Here is a 20,875-nt window from a genome sequence, read left to right on the forward strand (position 1 = left end):
TCGATTATTTGTCTTGATCATATCGCTAAACGATACATCGACGATTATTAGAAATTGCATTTAATTAGAAATGTACGTTAAAAAAATAAAAAAATATACACAAATGAAAGGTTATTCCATCTTTTTTAATATTCGACATGTTTGAATTGCTTCTGCAAGACTTGACAGTGCAAAACGGCATTTTTAGCGGAGCACTCGCAGACGTCCTTTCGATGTTTTACGAATACGCAGAGTGTTCGTAATCGATTACGCAAGTAGTTTTTATGAAAGCATAAGATTTTTCGATTCGAATAATCTTATACCTCGGCAAAAGGGGAAACGCCTGCGTGTGTTATCCATTACTTAATGATCTAAGTTTTTAATGAAATAACACACGTCAGACTAATGTCATATTTTGTATGCTATTCATTTTTTCATGATTTTATTACTTATTTACTTAAAACCGGACCGGAAACGCAATATTTAATAGCTAATATTTACAAAATGTATTTACGACAGATTCACTCTATCTAACTTAATCCTACTAAAAAGAACGTACGTATTCGTATCGTACCCATACATCGTACCGCACGTGTTAAAATTCATTTTAATAAACACAATAAAAATCAAATAAATACAATTGTATCTCTTCAAACTTAGCTAGAAAATAATTCTCACAACCACATCTTGTGTTCAGCTTCTAATAAATCATTAAAACTGAATGTTAAGTTACATAAACTATAAACTCATTGCCCTATGCTCTAAGATCTGCCCCCAATCCGGCCCTGTCCCCAGCCGCGTGCTATCGGGCACATAAAGTCAAACGTGGAAATTAAAAAGAGTAACGGCCACATCGACGCCTCGGGCGCGCGCTTTTTTCCGATAGTAATTAGTTTGAATATCAGTTTTATTCGCTACCAATTTTATCTAAATGCTATTATTGTTATTATCGCGGACCATTTTAATTATTGTTGATTAATATAATTGTATTAGAGATAATTCGCAAACGTTTATACGTGTTCATCATTAAGTTTTACAAATTATATGAGTATCTATGTTTAAAATTGTAAATCTTTGTTTTTAATTGATATTATCATGCTTATAAGTTAGAAACTATCAATGATCGTATCCTATATGGCTGTTGCTTGGTGTTCTTTAGTTTATTAATCATCAATTAAACTTTTCTTAAAACGCCGTTGTTCATTCCGTTTTTAAGTCGAAAAAAAAGAAAAGCGCGCCAAGCGTAAATTTTTTAAAAATTTTGACATTTACGTTCTATATTGTCTATGGCGCCTGCGAGGTTACACGTAATATAAATTCTTATCCAATATTCACAAATTCCCGCTGCATTCTAATGCTCACCAGCAAATTGCAATTTTCTCATGCCGCCCGTGTCGCCGCTTTAAATATTATATCTTTAAAAATATCGCCTACGAGTTTAATACGAAAATTCTTTTTAAGCCTCTTAGATTATCCTAAAAGACTGTCTTTTGGTTCAGTGTTTAATTTTCAAACATTTTAATCTTCTGACTAAAAACTTTGTTTGGAAGTTTGCTTAAGATTTTGGGCCCTTATAAAAAATGATCGAATTAAAATTGTTAAAATTTAAGATTCAGTTTACTTGGGAAACCAAAACTTCGGACAATATGTAATGTCTAACTTGCATTTAAAGCTCTCATTCGAAATGCATATTTAAATATAAAGTGTACCTACAATATATCAAAAACGGAAATATAACAAGGCCGCAAACTAACAACCAGTGTCCATTAAATAGCGTCAAATAATTAAATTAAATATTAATAAATATACGTTGCGCAACTACACAGGGTGTTCCCAAAATGCCTTACTTAACCGCAAGTGAGAAAATCGCGCTGTTTTTAGCGGGCTTGCGGCGTTTCCTTCTGATTTATGCCGCGCTTATCGCGCCGCGGAATTTATTTGTCTGCTCACTGCAGCCCACTGACGGTGGCTTCATTTAATGGGCTTACGAACGTGTAGACACATCTTTTTGATTATTTTTTTTAATTTAGGCAGGTATTTAATGACCGTAATCATTCTATTATTTGAAGATAAGGTTTCTATGGTTGTTAAGTCACCTAACACGGAACACCTTTATGGTTAGTTTTATAAGAACGACAGTTAATGTAAAATTCATAAAATTATAACTTTTTGTAAGGTTTAATGCGCAGATGCTGTCATTCAAGGTGAAGTGGAACATCACAAATCAATACATCAATACATATAATAAAATTCTAGAAAAGTGGTGTCTGTACAATGAAAATATGTAAAAAAAAATTAGCAGGGGTTATTACTAAATCGATCCCAAACCCAAAACTGTTGTTAAAAAAATTTTTGTCTGTTTGTCTGTTTGTCGGTTTGTCTGTTTGTCTGTTTGTCTGTATGTTTGAACACGCTAATCTCAGAAACGGCTTATCCGATTTAGATGCGGTTTTCACTAATATATTGTGGTAAGCTTCATTTAACATTTAGTGTTTATTTCATGTCAATCGGTTCATAAATAAAAAAGTTATGACCATTTAAGTAATCACAGCGAACATTTGCTAAGGCATTCTATACATGAATTACTTTATTACGTAAATTATACGCTAAAGTTATTCCTTGACATGTCCAGATGATCATATCGAAAGTCCTCAAGCGTGGGGGGGTGGTTATGCTGAGGGGGTAGTAGGGGGGGTCAAAGGACCTTTATTTAGATTTTTGCTCATAAGTCTAAAACCTGCACAAATAGCATTATGGTTACTTCTAGGTAAATTTTCTATATAAAAGGTCTTTGAAATTATGTCGTAGGTATTATATTTTTAACCCCCGACGCAAAAAGAGGGGTGTTATGACCGCTATGTGTGTATTGCGTGTCTGTCTGTGCCACCGTAGTAGCTCGCTAACGGGTAATACGAATTAGATGCGTTTTTTTGTTACATTAGTTGTTTATTATATTATATTACTAGCTTCCGCCCGCGACTCCGTCCGCGCGGATGTCGGTCTTCGCGTGGATGGTTTATTTCTCCATTTTGAGTAACTCCGACAATAACGTCTTATAAATTTATTTTTATTTTATATAAATAAAAAAAAAAAAAAATAAATAAATATCTATTGGACCCAAATACGGCTAGGCCTATAATAATACCCAACGTGTGTTCGCGGTTCTACAGAACAACGTCTATGGATAAAACTGAAAAATTAAGATTATTTTTTTTTCTACGTATTTTTCCAGGATAAAAAGTATCCTATTTTACGCCCAGGATAATAAGGTATAATTATACCAAGTTTCATCGAAATCGAACCGTTAGTTTTCACGTGATGTCTTCACATACAGACAGACAGAACACTAATTTTAATCACATATTTGGGTTTGGTATCGATCCAGTAACACCCCCTGCTATTTATTTTTTCAATATTTTCAATGTACAGAATTGACCCTTCTACAGATTTATTATATGTATAGATATTAGATAGGGGTAAGTGGGAATGAAAAAAACGAATGTTATTTGTTAATGTAGGTTATACCCAAGTGATATATCAAATGAAAATAGACGACATGTCAGAAACAATTAGTCAAATTTTATCAAAATCGGTTCATCCATTTATTTGATATAGGGGTAAAAGTGGGAATAAATAAATGAATTTTATCAAATATACTCAAGTGACGTATCTAATGAAAGACATGACGTGTAAAGTACAATAAGACAAATTTTATCAAAATTGGTTCATCCATTTATTGGATAAAAGTGGCAATAAAAGTTATCAAATATACCTAAGTGGCATATCAAATGAAAGGGCATGACCTGACGTGAGAAGTATAATGAGGCATAGGTATTTAATCAAAATCGGTTCATCCATTTATTATATAGAGGGGTAAAAGTGGGAATGAAAAAAACGAATGTTGTCTGTTATACCCAAGTGATATATCAAATGAAAAAAGACGACCTGTCAGAAACAACAAGTCAAATTATATCAAAATTGGTTCATCAATTAATTTCATATAGGGGTTAAAGTGGGAATAAATAAATAAATTTTATCAAATATACTCAAGTGACGTATCTAATGAAAGACATGATGTGTAAAGTACAATAAGACATAATATTTTATCAAAATTGGTTCATCCATTTATTGGATATAATATGTAGGTATAAAAGTGGGAATAAAAGTTGTCGAATATACCCAAGTGGCATATCAAATGAAAGGGCATGACCTGACGTGAGAAGTATAATGAGGCATATTTAATCAAAATCGGTTCATCCAATAATTATATGTAGGGCAAAAGTGGGAATGAGAAAAACGAATGCTGTCTGTTATACCCAAGTGATATATCAAATGAAAAAAGACGACCTGTCAGAAACAATTAAGTAGTCCAATGTTATCAAAATCGGTTCATCCATTTATTTGATATAGGGGTAAAAGTGGGAATAAATAAATAAATTTTATCAAATATACTCAAGTGACTAATCTAATGAAAGACATGACGTGTAAAGTACAATAAGACATATTTTATCAAAATTGGTTTATCCATTTATTGGATATAGGTATAAAAGTGGGAATAAAAGTTGTCAAATAATATACCCAAGTGGCATATCAAATGAAAGGGCATGACCTGACGTGAGAAGTATGATGAGGCATATTTAATCAAAATCGGTTCATCCATTTATTGATTTATAGCGGTAAAAGTGAGAATGAATAATCGAATGTGTTCAAATAATATAATCAAGCGGCATATCAAATGACGTGTGAATTACAATTAGTCATGTTTTATCAAAATTGGTTAATCTGTTTATTACATATAGGGCACCTTAGGGGTGATAGTAGGGATAAATAATCCAAATGGAGTACCAAACGATATGACATGTACATAATATAAAGGTATGATTAGACATGGTTTAGATCAAAATCGGTTCTGCCATTTACTAGGGGTGAAAGGGAAAAGTTGAAAGTCTGTGAAAGTAGAAGGAATATGGGAGCGGGAGAATAACCACATCTTGGAAATTTTGAACTCTTCTGTACCTAAGTTTTATAGCTCAGTTTAGTAATAAATTTTACTAACAGTTCTTTTGTGTTATTATTTATTTTATTTCTTAACTTTATAATAATGTGTAAGTACTTATAATTTAGTTGTATATGATAGTACGTGTTTCAAGACGTGTTTACTCAATAATTGTGTGTTAAGTAGTAACTACTATGCAGTCACTATTCCACGCGGACGAAGTCGCGGGCACAGCTAGTAATAACTATGTATTTAACTATAGCTACATAATAATATATCCTATTGCATTAGTTACCAATTCAATTATTTATAGCGTAGAAATGCTAACAAAACAACCTAGAGTCAATTTTCAATTGCTTTTTAGGGGGTAACATAAGCGAGCTATTTGGTAAAGTAATTTGGTCATCATACCAATTAATTCCTAAGATATAAGTAAGCATAAAAATCATAATAATAGATGTAGGTACTTTTAAATACTGCCCTTCATTTTTCCGTCTATTTGCCTTTAAAAATCAATTTCAGTCTGGTCTACATCTCCCTAGCTCTAGATCCAGTTGTCTAGGCTGTGGTAATTGTACAAATTATAAATATGTGACCGAGCGTTGCGTCGCGGATTACAGTCGCATCGCAGTCGCGCCGCTGCCGCACCGCACCGCTATTATATATTAACAATATCCATGCAGATTAATAAACTTTTCATGAACTGTACGATTTTAGATAATTATGAATGCTAAGAATGATAATATTTACGTATTTAATGGCTTTGGTTCCAGCCTCGCAGTTGCAGCTGCGAACCATAATAATATGCTTTATGTGGTAAATAGTAAACTTTAACAAAGCCAAGTTTCATCAAAATCTGTTGAGTACTACCATAGACTAGTACTACCTAGTTTTGGCATGACTGAATAATAAATGTGCATTATGTCTTGAAATTCTGCAAGTTAAAAGTTTTAAGTACCTAAGTACTTACTTATATGATTCTAGTTTTTTTTTTCCATCATTAAACATAATAAGTCACTTTTGATGCATATTTATTTAAAAACATATGTATCTCCAGATATATATAATAATAAAAATACGTGTCGGTACTCCAACGGTTTTGTAAATAACAATGATCTTATCCCAAAATGAAAGCAGTTGCAATTTCAAATGTCATGCATAAAATAGCATTACCATATCACATTTTGATATAATTACCACATACTACATATTACAATATGTGAAAGGAATATTTTAATTAAAACAGCACGCTGTGTTTATAAGGTAACTTAAAACATTCCCGCGCAAAGCCGAGACTTTTAGCCAAATATTACAAAAGCGCTATTGCGTTTCGTTTTTTCGCAGGCGCGAGGTTATTTTAATTTTGGTCCCTACTTTTTATTTCAACACTGGCAGTTCATTTTATTAGAGTATTAACTAGTTTCTGTTTCCTATTTTTACAGCTTTTTGTATCGTAATATGTAGACGGGAACTGTTAGGAAAACAATAAACGTGCACATACTACTTAAATTGAAGTTATTAAATAGAATGCAGTCAATAGAATTAATTGTAATATATTTTTTTTACGAATAGGATTTATGTAGGTGTATAAAAAAGGGAATGTAAATAATAAAAGCTGTAATTCTTAAATGTAAAAAATGCGTCGTTAAATAGTGGAAATATGTAAGCCAATTTGGTATGAAATAATCGATCTGTACCATGGTACTAAAGGCAAACGCGTCACTTGTCCGATAGTAGGTCATGAGTAGACAGAATTTGTACCTATGCATCTAAAATATAATCTACAACCTACTACATATACATTCATAATTCATATCCTAGTAGTAACTACCTATTATAATACCTGGGGCATTTCACGTGCAGCAGACACAGATTTCAGAGTGAGGTTTCAGATTTCGGTTATATTTTAGTATGTTTCAATTCAGTCATCAATTTATTTAAAAATTACTTTTCTTGAACTGATAATTACATTCGAAAACTAAGCTTCTAAATGCAAAAATATAAGGATTGTATACAGCCCCCCTAGTCAAGTGGCTTTCTGTTAGCGTAGCGTTCAATAGAATAGACTACGAAAGTATGAGATTGACGTAACGTGTAGATACGTTTATCTACAGCCTACGTCAATCTCATACATTTGTAGTCTATTCTATTGAACGCTACGCTAACAAAAAGCCACTTGACTAGGGGGGCAGGTGTAACACACTAGAATATAACCGAAATGTGAAACTTCACCCTGAAATTTGTGTCCGCTTCGCGTGAAATGCCCCTATAATAATATCTGGAAAGGAACTTATAAACTGGAGAATAAGAATGAAAATACAAAACATACACACAAAACAATTTATTTCTTTTTATTAACATTTTTACTTTTAATTATGCTTTTCGCATCATCATTTAATTGCTGGAAGAATGCCTTCGACGTCTTCAATGATTTATCATTTGCCTCTACACCCTTGCTTGTATTCCGGTGATCTGTCACCTTCATAACTTGACCTCCCTTCTTTTGCTGCAACTTCTTCTTTTTCCTTCTCTCTCTATTCTTATCCGTTTTAGTTCTCTCCTCCTTACTCATTAGGTCTCCCTTCTGTTTCTTCTTGACTTCTTCCGGAGCTAATAAAGCAGCATCACTTGTTGCTACTGGTGCTACTTCCTCCATAGAAATAGCTGGTGTATTACTGACTATCTTGACTTCAGCTTGCGGTGCTCTTGGCGTGTAATGATAATGGCATAGAGCATCCAGTTTAGCAAACAACTTAGTCATAGAATCTCGTATTTCTTTATGACTCTCTGGTTCCTCTTCTTCCACCTTCTCCCCTGATGCTGCTTGCTTCTGTTTCAAGTATTCCGCTTCATATACTTGTGCTAAACTTTGTTTACTTTTAGCATGGTCCAATACTTCTGTCTTCTTAAATGTTAGTTGGTCATCTACTGGTTTCTCTTTTTTAACAACATCGTCCCAGGCTTTGTCTTTTATTCTCTGTTGAATTAGACCTTCTAGAGTAACAGTAGTTTGTTCTGTTATAATAGGTGCTGGTCGAGTTGTTAGATCAAAGTCTAGAACTTCTTGAAGTAGCGAGTTCTGTGGCCGCTTTGTAGCATTAACTTCTCCTTTCAATTGCCAAGGTGCCTCTGTTATGTTTTTCTCTTCTAGTTTTGAAATCTGTTGCTTTAGTCTCTCCTGTCTCAATTCAAATTCAGATTTCTTTTCATTTTTATCTATATTCACATTTGTTTTTGGAGTTTCTACATCACTATTGTCTGAATCACTCTCTGATGCACTGTCTGGTTGTAAACCAGCAAATCGAACCTTCTTTTCCTTTCCTTTTTCTGGTTCCTCTTCACCACTCTCTGCTTCAATATCTTCATCCATTTCCTCCATTTCATCACTAACGTCACCAACATCTTCATCCTCATCTACATCATTGGTACTCTGATTAATTTCATCATCTCCAGCTGTATCATTGGCAATTTCATCTTCATTTTCATCATTAAAGAAATCTTTGTACATCATTTCATTACCATTTTCCTCATCATCGTCATCATCATCAAAATCTTCAAACAAGTCTATTGATTCTTCATCATCGTCTTTCTTTTTGCCTTTTTCTTCCATCTTCTCTTCATTTATTAAAAATTGTTCCATATCTTTCAATTTAAAGAATTGATCATCTACTATGGATGAATGTTTCGATGATTTCTTGTTTAATTTTGGACTCACACTTTTTATTTCAGACCTTTTATTCTTAGGATTAACTGTATTTTTAACTTCACTAGATACAATGGGTTCAGATGCATTTTTTCTTTGTTTTTTAGGTATTTCTTTAACTGGTTCACCTATTTGAACAGGGAAAGTTAAGTCCTTTTTATTCGACAGACAATTCGCAACATCCCACACCAATTGATCCCAACACTCTGTGTTTTGTAATTCAATTTGCTGCCAAATTTGTTCTTCGTCGAAATCATCTACGATCAATTCTTTCAAGGCACTGTTCTTCTTCTTTTTATTTAACGTCTCCTCCTTCTTTGTGTAATCATATACAGTTTTAATCAAGGTTTTAATATCATCCTTGATTTCGTTTTGTACAGCTAGATATTTCACTGGTTTGGCGGTCAAATCGTTGAATTGTTCTATTATCTTTTCCATTTGAACTGACTCCATATCTGAAAGTTTTATATTAAAGGGATTTCAAAGCTTTAACTACTCAAATTCTAAAATAATTATTATTTTTGTAACAACATACTTTAAATACACGTGTGTTCGACACTAAGTTGATAATGTCAAAATTGATAATGCATGACATCTGACAAGTGACAAGGTTGATGAAACATGTCAAACGTCAACAGCCAAAAATAGGCATGACGACAGTATTCATAAATTATCGAATTAGTGTTTTTAAGGGAAAATTTATAATAAATAAATTAAAAATAGTCACTTAGAAATAGTAAAAACATTAAGATTAATGAGATTATCAATAAAATAAAACATTGAAATTCTGCAGTCGGCCATCTTGACTAAAACACGCGTGACGTCACGTCTATCTAAACAGCTTCGCGTCAGGTATATTTTGTTGTTATGAATATGTTGAGAATACGCATTTTTATTTATTTTCTATTTTTTAACGTATGCTTTATCGACTCAGAACAGAAATATAATTGCGAATTCACGAATATATGGTTCGGGTTTCTCTCCGTCCAATTTATACAATCATTTCATATTATTTTCTCTTTAATACTTTTTTTGGGTATTATTTTTATGTAGATTCACATTGCAATACTGCACACCACTTATAAACTTTGAAATTAGATTCTATAATACTTAATAATTAAATATTTGTTTAATTTTGCTTCGCTATGCATACAGATAATTACGTATTTACGTAATAGTGACGTCACGCCTACGCCATGACACCTGTGAGCTGTTTTGGCACAGTTAATAAATATTTTTTGAAAAATAGCTTTTATCTTCGTTAAATTTAAGTATATTAGCGAAATATAGGGTTTTTCTTGTTTAATAAACGTATACACACATTATGGAAGAGGTTTTGAAAATCTTTCGTCATGCCTATTGTTCGTATTCGAGAAATCAAAAATTAGGCAAGAAAATGGTTTACTCATAAATTTTTAATCATATTTAAATAGAAAACAACAAATATTAAGTGCTTGTAGTATTAGTTAAAACGATAGTATAAAAAAAGATATTTATAATCTGTGGTTAAATTCCTTGCATTTGCCAAATTGCTACTGTGACTTGTAAATTGACATTTTCGTGTTCATTTCATTTCTCAATTTTGTCTGTGATTTTTGTGGACGTGAATTGTTTGTACTTTGTAATCGTAATTAATAATTAGTATTGTGTTGCTTTTTATTCAGAAATAATAAAGATAAAGTTATGTCCGTAACAAATAACGGTAATTTCTTATAACTAGACCGTGTTAGCTTGAGAAGCTGCCCACATATTTTTTGCTGCTACAACAGGTAAATAACTGAGGTAACTGTTTAACATTGTGTTCCCAAACCGTGTATTATCCTACGCGTTTTCCACATGAAGTAACATTGAAATTGCCCCTCTATATGTGACTGGAATGATACTTGTCTAGTTGTGTATGCTTACTTCCTTTAAATAAAGTGTTTTTACTTGTGCCTTTAAAGTGAAAGGTTCGTTTCGATTCATTTCCTTCACATGTGTTTCTAGTGCACCCATGTCGTCTAATTATAGCATACGTAATATTTTTTTAAATCATTTTGTGACAAAGATTATTTTTTTAATACAAAAATATATTAAGTATATAAAATTTTGTTTGTAATCAAAACATTATAACTAGTTAAACGTTTGTAATGATATAATGATTCAATTTTTAAATAAATTAATATATATGGTTTTATTTGTATAAAATAAACTAGTTTAAAACTAACTATTTCTAGTGTAAATAAAGCTTATCTATAGGTAAATTAATCATGTAATATTTAATACATACCTACCTAATAATTATAAAAAACTATACTGAATACATAATAAATTAATTTTGTTTTATATGTTTGCAAAGTCAATGAATCACCTAAATAGAAACCTCAACATAAAATTGACATAATTAAAAATATAAGAACTAGCGCGCAAGAGCAACTTTTGTCTCCGCAACTATTTTGTCTCTCCCATCAACTCTATGGGGAGTTGCGGTGCTACATGCGCGCACTTTCATACTAGCCCATAGGTGGAGAGACAAAATAGTTGCGGAGACAAAGTTGTTCGTGCGCGCTAGCTCTAAACCAGGCATGTATTAGATGCAAGTTGATTCATAATTTGTATCTTACACAAATGCATACCTGCTTATTAGAGGTGAGATGCTTTGCTTAAAAGTAACACATTGCATTTTAACATCATAAATGAATACTCATCAACATTTACCACACATCTATTCTTTTTATTTTTGTAACGGATCTATTTCATCCATACATTTAATTCAACAAAAACAATTTTATTATTATTATTTCTTTATTACTTTATTTACAGTCAAAATGGATGCCCAAGATCAGATGGAGATGAAATACAACACAGGGAATGAGGTTGGAGGCCTGGAGCTGTGTATAGTCTGTGGTGACAGGGCGTCTGGACGACATTATGGTGCCATCAGCTGTGAAGGTAATTATATAAGAAGCATTAAAAAAAAGAAGTAAAGAATCTCTAGTATGTCATGCCAGAGGCGGCTCGCCCTAAGGAGCGCTGGTGCAGTGAACTCCCATAAATAATTATAATAAAATCATACTCCTTAATTTAATTATTAACATTAATTATTACTATTTAAAATCAATCGTAATCTTTAAAACTACTGTTAATACCCATGAATATATCCATCATTCCATCATCCCATACACCTGTATAATACCTACTGTATTATGTAACGCGCGAAGCGGAGCGCTCACGATTGCGCTCCAATGAAAAAAGATTTAGTACATTTCCTAATACGAAATCCAATAGGAGTGAAAGAGAGGGTTTTGCCAGAGCCCTGCGCGTGAAACAAAAGATTTTCTATGGAAAAGTAGCAAAATTCGGAGCGCCGCACCCGCAAACGTTGCCGGTTCGTTTTTACCGCCCGGCAGGACAGCGATTGCGACGTTGCCAGTTGCTACGTCTATAATATAAACAAACACTCGACTCTCGAGTCAACTTCAATGCACGCGCGCGATTCATGCAATTTTCTAATTAAAATTATAAAATACGTCTTGAAATAGCCTGTACTTATCAGTATTACTTGTGAGTGTTAAAATGAACAATAATTATAATGTGGCGTTCATTAAAAAGTGTGATAAAACGTTACAAATTCGGCTTGAATGTAAAGCTAAGGGACCGCCACGGCCTGAACTTGATCTTACGCAAAAATGTACGACAAAAACGAAAACATATACGCGTGGTGTGTTTAAATCTGAACAATATGTAAAAAAAACCGTGGTTGTGTGGTTGTGATGAAAGCAACAACAGATATTTACGAATGTCTTGTCGCTTTAAGTTATAGATATTTTTGCACACCAAAAAGAAAGACGTATGTAGGTATTTCCTTTATAAGTAATTTTTTTGATAAATGTACTGCTTTACACCATGTATTTTCAGTGTTTTATTTCAAGTGAACACCCATAAAATTTTGTCACGAGCCGCCTCTGTGTCATGCCATCACTTACCTTTGTTGTTTAGAAATAACCTTAACAAGCAAAAGTTATAAAATTGGCAAATTAATCTTATTTTTAAGTGTAGATCCCATGTTTTAAAAAAAAAGTAAATCTGTTCATTAAAATATCCCATAAGCGTAATGTAACAGACAAGAAACCAAACGCAATGACTCTTAGCGCGCTTTTGCACCATAATTTGCAAACATATTCCTTACTAGCGGTCCGCCCCGGCTTCGTCCGTGGTACATATTTCGCAATAAAAAGTAGCCTATGTTCTTTCTCAGGGTCTAAAGATTGTCTGTGCCAAATTTCATCAAAATCGGTTGAGAGGTTTATGCGTGAAAACCATACATACATACATACATAATTACAAACTTTTCCTCTTTATAATATTAGTATAGAAATGTTTGTAAATAACTAATCATATTGCTTCATTTAGTCTGAAGCTTGAAGCGTTACTATTGCTTAAAAGCATCCCTAAAGGTAAACACATAACCCTCTATACATTCACAACACAGGCTGCAAGGGTTTCTTCAAGCGTTCAATCCGCAAGAAGCTCGGCTACCAGTGCCGCGGCAGTATGAACTGCGAGGTGACGAAGCACCACAGGAACAGGTGTCAGTACTGTAGACTGCAGAAGTGTCTAGCGTGCGGTATGCGGAGCGACTGTGAGTATTAGATAGGTTATGAATATACATATCATTTGATTTCAAATAAAGGTATTTTTAATGTATGATTTCTCATTGCAATTAGAATTAATAATAGCACTGGTAAAATACAATAAATCAAGCAGTCATCCTTGCCCTATCCTATTTATCTTATTTGAAACAAAGAATACAATCAATAAGAGATAACAAACCAAGGAATAATTCTTGCCTTGTCCAACTATGCTTGTTTATAGCCTAAAAATTACTTTCAAATAAGTGTCCCTAAGCAAATTTTCAATAAGAGACAACCAAGCAGTGATTCCTGTCTTATCTATTATATAATATATTATGCCTATTTTTCTTGTTTCAAATTCGTCTGTAAAAGAGACCAGGCACACAATCAGTAAGAAACAACAAATGAAGCAGTAATTCTTGCCCTATACAATTTTTTCTTTTAAAAAAAATGTCCAAAATGAATGTCCCTAAGCAAGTTATCGGTAAGAGACAACAAACCGAGCAGTAATTCTTGCTCTGTCTCGCACAGCGGTCCAACACGAGCGCAAGCCGATCGTTGAGAAGGCGAAGGGCGAGCGGGAGGCGCACGAGAGACAGGCGGCCTACTCGAAATTATTGGGACTCGCTAATCATAGTCAGGGACAGGTGAGATTTTTGTTATTAGTAGCATATATATTACACTCTAACACAAGCATACTTACATTACATACATGCATGTACTGATACAAATTATCTCGGGTATACATAGTTTTAAATTAACTAAATATTATGTATTAATTTCTATTAATCACATATTCTTTATATTAATTGTATACCAGGTAATCAAAACAATCCACATTTGTGGATCATTTGCAATTTACATAAACTAAAAAAAAAATATAAAGCAGCATTTTATTTCTACTGCGTAAAAACTTAAACATGTTCAATATTTTCCAAACACAAAAGAACGCTACTTATTCAAACGTTTTCTTAAAGTTACTTCAATAACAAAAAAAATGTGTGCGTGTACTAGTGTACACACGTAAGAAGTGAAACTTCTTTATATGACCTCATTCTTCAAAAAATAATCTACTTCATGTATGCAACTTTACAGAAATACGTTGAATCACGCGTGGTAGGGATAAGAAAAAGATGGCCTGTAACGGAAAAATGTCACGCGTAACGAAAAAATGTTACACTAAATTTTTTTCCAACCCCGATAAAGAAGTTTCACTTCAAAAAATAAGTTCCATGATCTTTTCTAGATAACACCCAAGGAAGAAGCAAGCGAGGCCTTCGGAGCGGTGTCTCCGGCGCCCGCTCTGAATTTTGCACTCGCAGCTGCTGTTGCATTTAATAAAGGAAACCCAGGTATGTGCCATATTTCCTTCAATCTTCTTAATATATACAAAACTCGTGTCACAATGTTTGTCCTCAATGGACTCCTAAACCACTTAACCGATTATAATAAAATTCGCACACCATGTGCAGTTCGATCCAACTTGAGAGATAGGATAGTTTAAACATCTAGGTAACACGGGCGAAGTCGGGGCGGACCGCTAGTTTACTGTTAATTTTTGAAAATAAATTCTATAAGACTTTTTTAATATTTTCAAAAATGCTTGCTGTAATATTTTTGATATTTTTACACAAAAAAAGGATCACTTCTCAATTATTATTTTCTCAAAAAAAAACTTTTCATTTAAAAAACCATTGCTATCTCTTTCTAAAATAAAAAATGGCTTAACAAAAATAAAACATATTTTTTCCATTTCATAGCTTAGCTTTATAAAGCGTATTACCATTTTTTAAATAATAGTTTATATTTATATAATAATAAGTTGTATGTGTGTACGTCTAGCCGTATCTCCGTACCTCGGCGCCGGTGCAGGTGACGTGGAAGGCGCGAGGCGTCAGCAACTTATGCTGCAAACACAACTAGCTAAGAATTTGTTCAAAATGGGGCAGTTTGGTAAGATATACATGCTTATTTATACACATTTATAAGATTTTTTAAGTATTTTAGTTGTGTTCTCAAAAAAGGATCGCAACTTAATAATAAGCGTGTGTGCAGAGCACACGCGTCAAAAGTGAAACTTCTTTGGCAAGATTAAAAGATACCAAAATCGTCGCCTTACTCCAAGACGTGATGGTGACCGGACCTTGAAATTTTACTCTAAACGCGCCTAAAGAAGTTTCACTTCGAAAACATATGCTCATTTATCCATACTAATATTATAAATGCGAAAGTAACTCTGTCTGTCTGTCACTCAATCACGCCTAAACTACTGAACCAATTTGCATGAAATTTGGTATGGAGATATTTTGATACCCGAGAAAGGACATAGGCTACCTTTTATTGCGAAATATGTACCACGGGCGAAGCCGGTGCGGACCTCTAGTTGAAAAATAAATGTTAAATAATGTGTAATTTTGTGCACAGGTGCAATAAACGAATACCTGCAAAATGCGTACGGTGCGACACCACCGGACGTGCCCATGGCGTCTCTACACGCAGCTGACACGCAACAGAGTGAAGGTTTGTGTATAAATAAATCTATTGGGAAAAATTAGCATACATGTACCAAGGCCATTCAGCCGTCCCACTAACATGAAAACGTTTAGTCTTCCCTTTTGTCGTACAAACTACGCTCAACACTCGTCATTGCACCGAATGTGTTCAGCTTACAACGAAAAAGTATGTGATAACGTCGGTATATTTAGCGCATCCCTAAATTCAATTAAAAAATTCGTTTCCAAAATTGCATAAATATTATATTTCAATTGATCCATAATGTTATTTCTCTAAATCTTGCAAATATGACTACAAAATTCTATTCCGTATTTCTTGTATTAATAAACGTGTTATCTGTCATATATCACAATAAAAATGCTACATACTTACATATTCAGTTCGTTTGTTATAGTTTAAGTTGTGAAGGCAAATAAATGAACTTTTTATTTATCTCATTTTATTATTGTTCGGAATAGGTAGAAATAAAATAATAATTAATGTTGAGGGTAGCGTGTGACGCGATATATTCAATTGGCAGACGGGAGCGGCATTCGCATTCATTTTTTTTTTCTGCTTTCGGCATTCGTTCGTGGGACTCGAGATTTTGCATTGGTAGCAGTCACGCGCGGATCGCGATTTATTTAATTTGTTACGGATTATCAAAAGCACTTCTCGGGAAGTTTTGGTTGCTTCTAATTGTTTTAAATTTAATTGTGATATTCATAATAACGCCGCGGTTTTTACATAACGCGAGAATTGTTCGTTATAATATGAAACAAGTATTTTATGGCGACGTAGTGTGCCTGGCTGTACAACGGTGGTGACGTACATCGTAAATTGTATCCTTTTATACATATAATATTTTGTTATTACACGCTTTTTATTAGCTTCACCTGTATGTTTGTATGTTTGTATGTTTGTTTGTAACCGACTTCTTTGGGCGTGATTTTGAAACACTTTAAACGGCCAGATTTCGTTCAAACTTTGTAGATTTATTGAGGACCTATGATAAAACACTAATTTGATAAAATTATTCCATTTTTCAATTTGCAAAAAGCGTGTTTTTTAGTTTTTTAAAACTATTATTATTTAATCTATTATTCTCGTAAATATAGTTCCTCCCCAAGGGTACCCTATTGTCTTTAATCTAACATGCTAACTTGTATAACAGCAGAAGAAATGGACATCCTCAACAGCCCCGAGTGTATCGAGCTGCCACTAGCGCTGCCCCGCGGCCCCGCGCCCGCCCCGCTGCGCCTGCACGCCGCGTGCGAGGGCGCCGCGCGGCTGCTCGCTGCGGTCGCGCGCTGGGCGCTCGCCCTGCCCGCCTTGAGGGCCATGCCGTGAGTATACCACTGGAAAAATACCCTCTCCCCCTTTTCCGGCTAGTCAAATAAGGCGAGTGTTTGTGAAAAGTGGAATAGGCCCGCGCTGAGGGCCATGCCGTGAGTATACCACTGTAACACCCGCTCTCCCCTTAGTGGGTACTTGTGAAAAGTGGAGGGTGGAATTAAAGTGACAAAATCATGTTTTTGCTTCCTACTAATGTTATTAATGGATGGATGGTTGAATATTTGGATGTTTGTTATTCTTTCATGCAAATACTAATGAACCGATTTCAATGAAATATGTATATGGCTGAAGATGCAGAATAAGTCATAGGCTACTTTTATTCCGGAAATCCCACAGGAACAGGAACTATGCGGGGTTTCCTTTAAAAAAACCGATGAAGGGCGGAAATCTAGTTAGTTAGATACTTAATATAATTGTTTGATCTGTATCTGTATCAATATGGCATTTATTTTTGTATCTCCATTCGTTAGTTTCGAAGTGCGCGTGAGCCTGGTCCGCGCATCGTGGGCGGAGCTGTTCACGCTGGGGCTGTGCAAGCACTGGGCCGCGCTCGGGCTGGACGCGCTCGTGCCGCTGATGGGCGCGCAGCTGCGGGCCGAGCTGGCCGCGCGCCGCGACCCCGCGCCCGACCCCGCGCCCGACCCCCACGCGCCTGAGGTACGCTCCTATAATGACTACAAAATATGTACAAATATTAAATAGTATAGTTGTGTATCTTTGTTTCTGAAAAAAAAAATATTGCCACCCCTTTTGACAAATTGCGATCCCGTTTGAGATGTTGCGATCCCGTTTGATATATTGCGTACCAGTTTGACATGTTGCAATACCTTTTGACATATTACTACTTATCCCGTTTGATATATATGTCAGATACAACATGTCGGTTCGCCATTTGACATATTGTGACTCTTAAATTGTGTTTCAGACTGACTGATTATGTTTTTAACACTTTGTGCTCTCTCTCTCTCTTCAGCCTTTTTCCGTCCACTGTTGGACTTTGTGCAATGTTTGACTAATATGTGTGTGTGCAGATAAGCGCGTGCGACTACACGTCGGAGCGCGTGGCGGAGGTGGGCGGGGCGCTGGCGCGGCTGCAGCAGCTGGCGGCGCACCTCGCGCACCTGCGCCTGTCCGACCGCGAGCACGCGCACCTGCGCGCGCTGTGCCTGCTGTCGCCGGGTGAGTGTGTGTGTGTGGGCACAGGTTTAAACACACAACTTTAAATCCGAGAAGCTGCCACGCTTCAAACTAAACACGCTTCGCTCTCCGCTACATGTCTAATCAATCTTGTTTTATTATAACCGTCTCATGGAAGCAGATAAACAATTTTCTACATAGCGATCAAAAAATTTTGAACAGTAATTTTTGCAATAAAACTTCTTTTAGGCGTGTTGGGAATAAAATTTCATGGCGATACCGTCACTTCATGGAGTAAGGTGACGATTTTGGTATCTTTAAATCTTGCCAAAGAAGTTTCACTTCTGACACGTGTGCAAAGCACAAAGGCTCTTTTTTTTATTAACCCAAATTCCCGTCTACAGATAACGCGCCTGCGCCGCTATCCCGCAAGCTACAATCGCTCCAAGCGGCCACGCTTCGCTCGCTTCGCTCCACGTGTCTCTCTACGGGCGACGAGTCCCGCGCGCTAACACTAGTGTTGCAACTTGCCGCACTACGATCGTTTACTCCGTCGTTTATAGAGGATGTGTTCTTTGTTGGGTTCGTTGGTGACGTCAGCGTGGATGAAATTATACCGTATTTGATGAATGCGGAACGATGAAAATGTGGTTTTGGGTGGAAAGAGAGTGTTTAAGTTGGGAAGTGTTCTTGAGGGGGGACTAATAAGTGATTAATGTTATTCACGTATAATAAACAACTAGACTTGCACGGTCAACAATTGCTCGATATTTCAAAAAAAAAATGTCTAAAGCAAAACTCTGCCCAGTATGTATTGGGCAGAGTTTTCTATTGAGTGATATAATGGACTTTGAACCTTACTGCTATACAATAAGGTTCAATTAATGTTTATATAACGTTACTCGCATATTTTGACGACCTTTTAATAGACAATTATTGTTAGTCTAGTTGCTTATAATATTTTAATGTATAGATGATGTTATAGAATAGGATTTGGAGCCTTTTTTAGTAAATGAGTTATATATTTTTTTTAATATGTTATTTATGATTGACACACATCACATTTTGTCAAGATAAAATAAATTACAGTCTGATCTATGTCTTCCCTACTGGATTACGATTTTTGTTTGTATAGAATCATATCCTTTGATGATTATGTATAGAACATAATAAGAATTACTAGAAAAAGTCTGTTTTTTTCAGACTTAAAAATTCAATGTCAAATGCGATAAATGTCGTATCCTACATTTTTATGTTAAGTTTAAATTTAAATTAAAATACATTGTAAAATAAACTGATAAGTAGTCTATATAATATTAAAATAAGTTAGTGAAAATAATTATTTCAAAAATTTACTGATAAATGTTTAAAATTTTTTGGATGTTTCACACAAAACATTTTTTAAAATATATTTATAAAAACGTTTGAATATTAAACTGTGCTATTTTTATATATGAAGAATTTTTTATGGTTCTGTATAATATAATTAAAAATAAGACTTTTTAAGTACGGTAATGTTTATGAAGTAGGTATATAGGCAGCTATTACTTAACTGTGCCGTCCACAACGTGCTAAAATATGGTTAAAACTGTGTTTTACTTAATTGTATGGAGTTTAATAAATAAATAGATATATCGAAATTGGAGTTTTATTTCTCATTTCATCACCTATAATTATATATTTTTTGGATAAACAACACAAAAATATATGTAAAAAAATCTGTATTACTATGTGTGTCGTAGATATAACATTATCAAAATTAACTAAAGACAACGATATCGTAAACAAATAAATATGTTGATAACAACATATTGTCTTATCTACAAAAAGTGAGTGATCAACACAGTACAATATAATAATAATACATCTCATAAATTAACCAAAGAGGATATCCTAGAGTTTATCTCTATTCAAAATATTTTATTTGATAATTTGGTTAGTTCAAATTCGTTCAAAAAACTTTCTAAAGAATATCTGGATTATTGAGGTAAGTATTTGAAAAAATTATTATGTTATTTTATGCAATATTATTTTATTTCAATTGAACCTTCATTGAACAATGAACATGGATATGTCCAGAATCTTCAGAGTCTTGTAACCAAGCTTGTAACGTGCTTGTAACTTTTAAAATGACAGAACTTTTTTATAGAATAATGTCATTTGAATTGTAATAATTTTTATCAAACGACAAGAAATCAATGAATTTTTAACTTTACATAGTTATTGATTAGTAACTACGTCTTTGTAAGTGAAAGTGAATTGGAGTAACATAAAGATATTGTCATTGTCTTATAACAGTTATTACTTAATTGCATAAAATATTATACACAAAGAAATAAAACTTGATGTGACTGTACAAAAACCCGGTTGATTATTTTTTATATATATTTTTCCCGTTATGTGTGTGTTAAGATCTATTAAAAAAACAATATCTCATGTGTATTGGTCCAACTCAAGTGTTCGCCTAACTTCCATAGTAAAATACCCATTCTCCTTTGACTAAGCCTTTGACTATAACTACAAAGAAATTATGCCGTGCAACCAAACTTAATTTATGTAAAGTTGCATGAATTTTTTTTAATGCTTGCAACTTAATAC

General features: G+C 34.1%; 2 protein-coding genes across 2 annotated transcripts; one reads left to right on the forward strand and one right to left on the reverse strand.

Moving 5' to 3' along the window:
* Positions 1 to 7,301: 7,301 nt before the first annotated feature.
* On the reverse strand, positions 7,302 to 9,250 carry LOC149897846 (U3 small nucleolar ribonucleoprotein MPP10). Its single transcript, XM_090115905.1, has one exon. It carries the CDS (start codon positions 9,129 to 9,131, stop codon positions 7,317 to 7,319), a length of 1,815 nt encoding a protein of 604 aa, XP_089972031.1. The 5' UTR covers positions 9,132 to 9,250; the 3' UTR covers positions 7,302 to 7,316.
* A 2,230-nt stretch (positions 9,251 to 11,480) lies between these two features.
* Hr78 (Hormone-receptor-like in 78) lies at positions 11,481 to 19,917 on the forward strand. The gene is made up of 10 exons (XM_090115833.1): positions 11,481 to 11,609; positions 13,150 to 13,299; positions 13,823 to 13,938; positions 14,538 to 14,643; positions 15,134 to 15,244; positions 15,716 to 15,811; positions 16,959 to 17,130; positions 17,611 to 17,797; positions 18,172 to 18,319; positions 18,682 to 19,917. The coding sequence occupies exons 1-10, from the start codon at positions 11,486 to 11,488 to the stop codon at positions 18,918 to 18,920; spliced, it is 1,449 nt and encodes a 482-aa protein (XP_089971959.1). The 5' UTR covers positions 11,481 to 11,485; the 3' UTR covers positions 18,921 to 19,917.
* The last annotated feature ends 958 nt before the right edge of the window (positions 19,918 to 20,875 follow it).

The sequence above is a fragment of the Colias eurytheme genome, chromosome 24 (genome assembly GCF_061535395.1).
Source record: "Colias eurytheme isolate Ceu_HAF_F1 chromosome 24, ilColEury1 Martin Lab GWU primary, whole genome shotgun sequence".
In the NCBI taxonomy this organism is placed as follows: domain Eukaryota; kingdom Metazoa; phylum Arthropoda; class Insecta; order Lepidoptera; family Pieridae; genus Colias; species Colias eurytheme.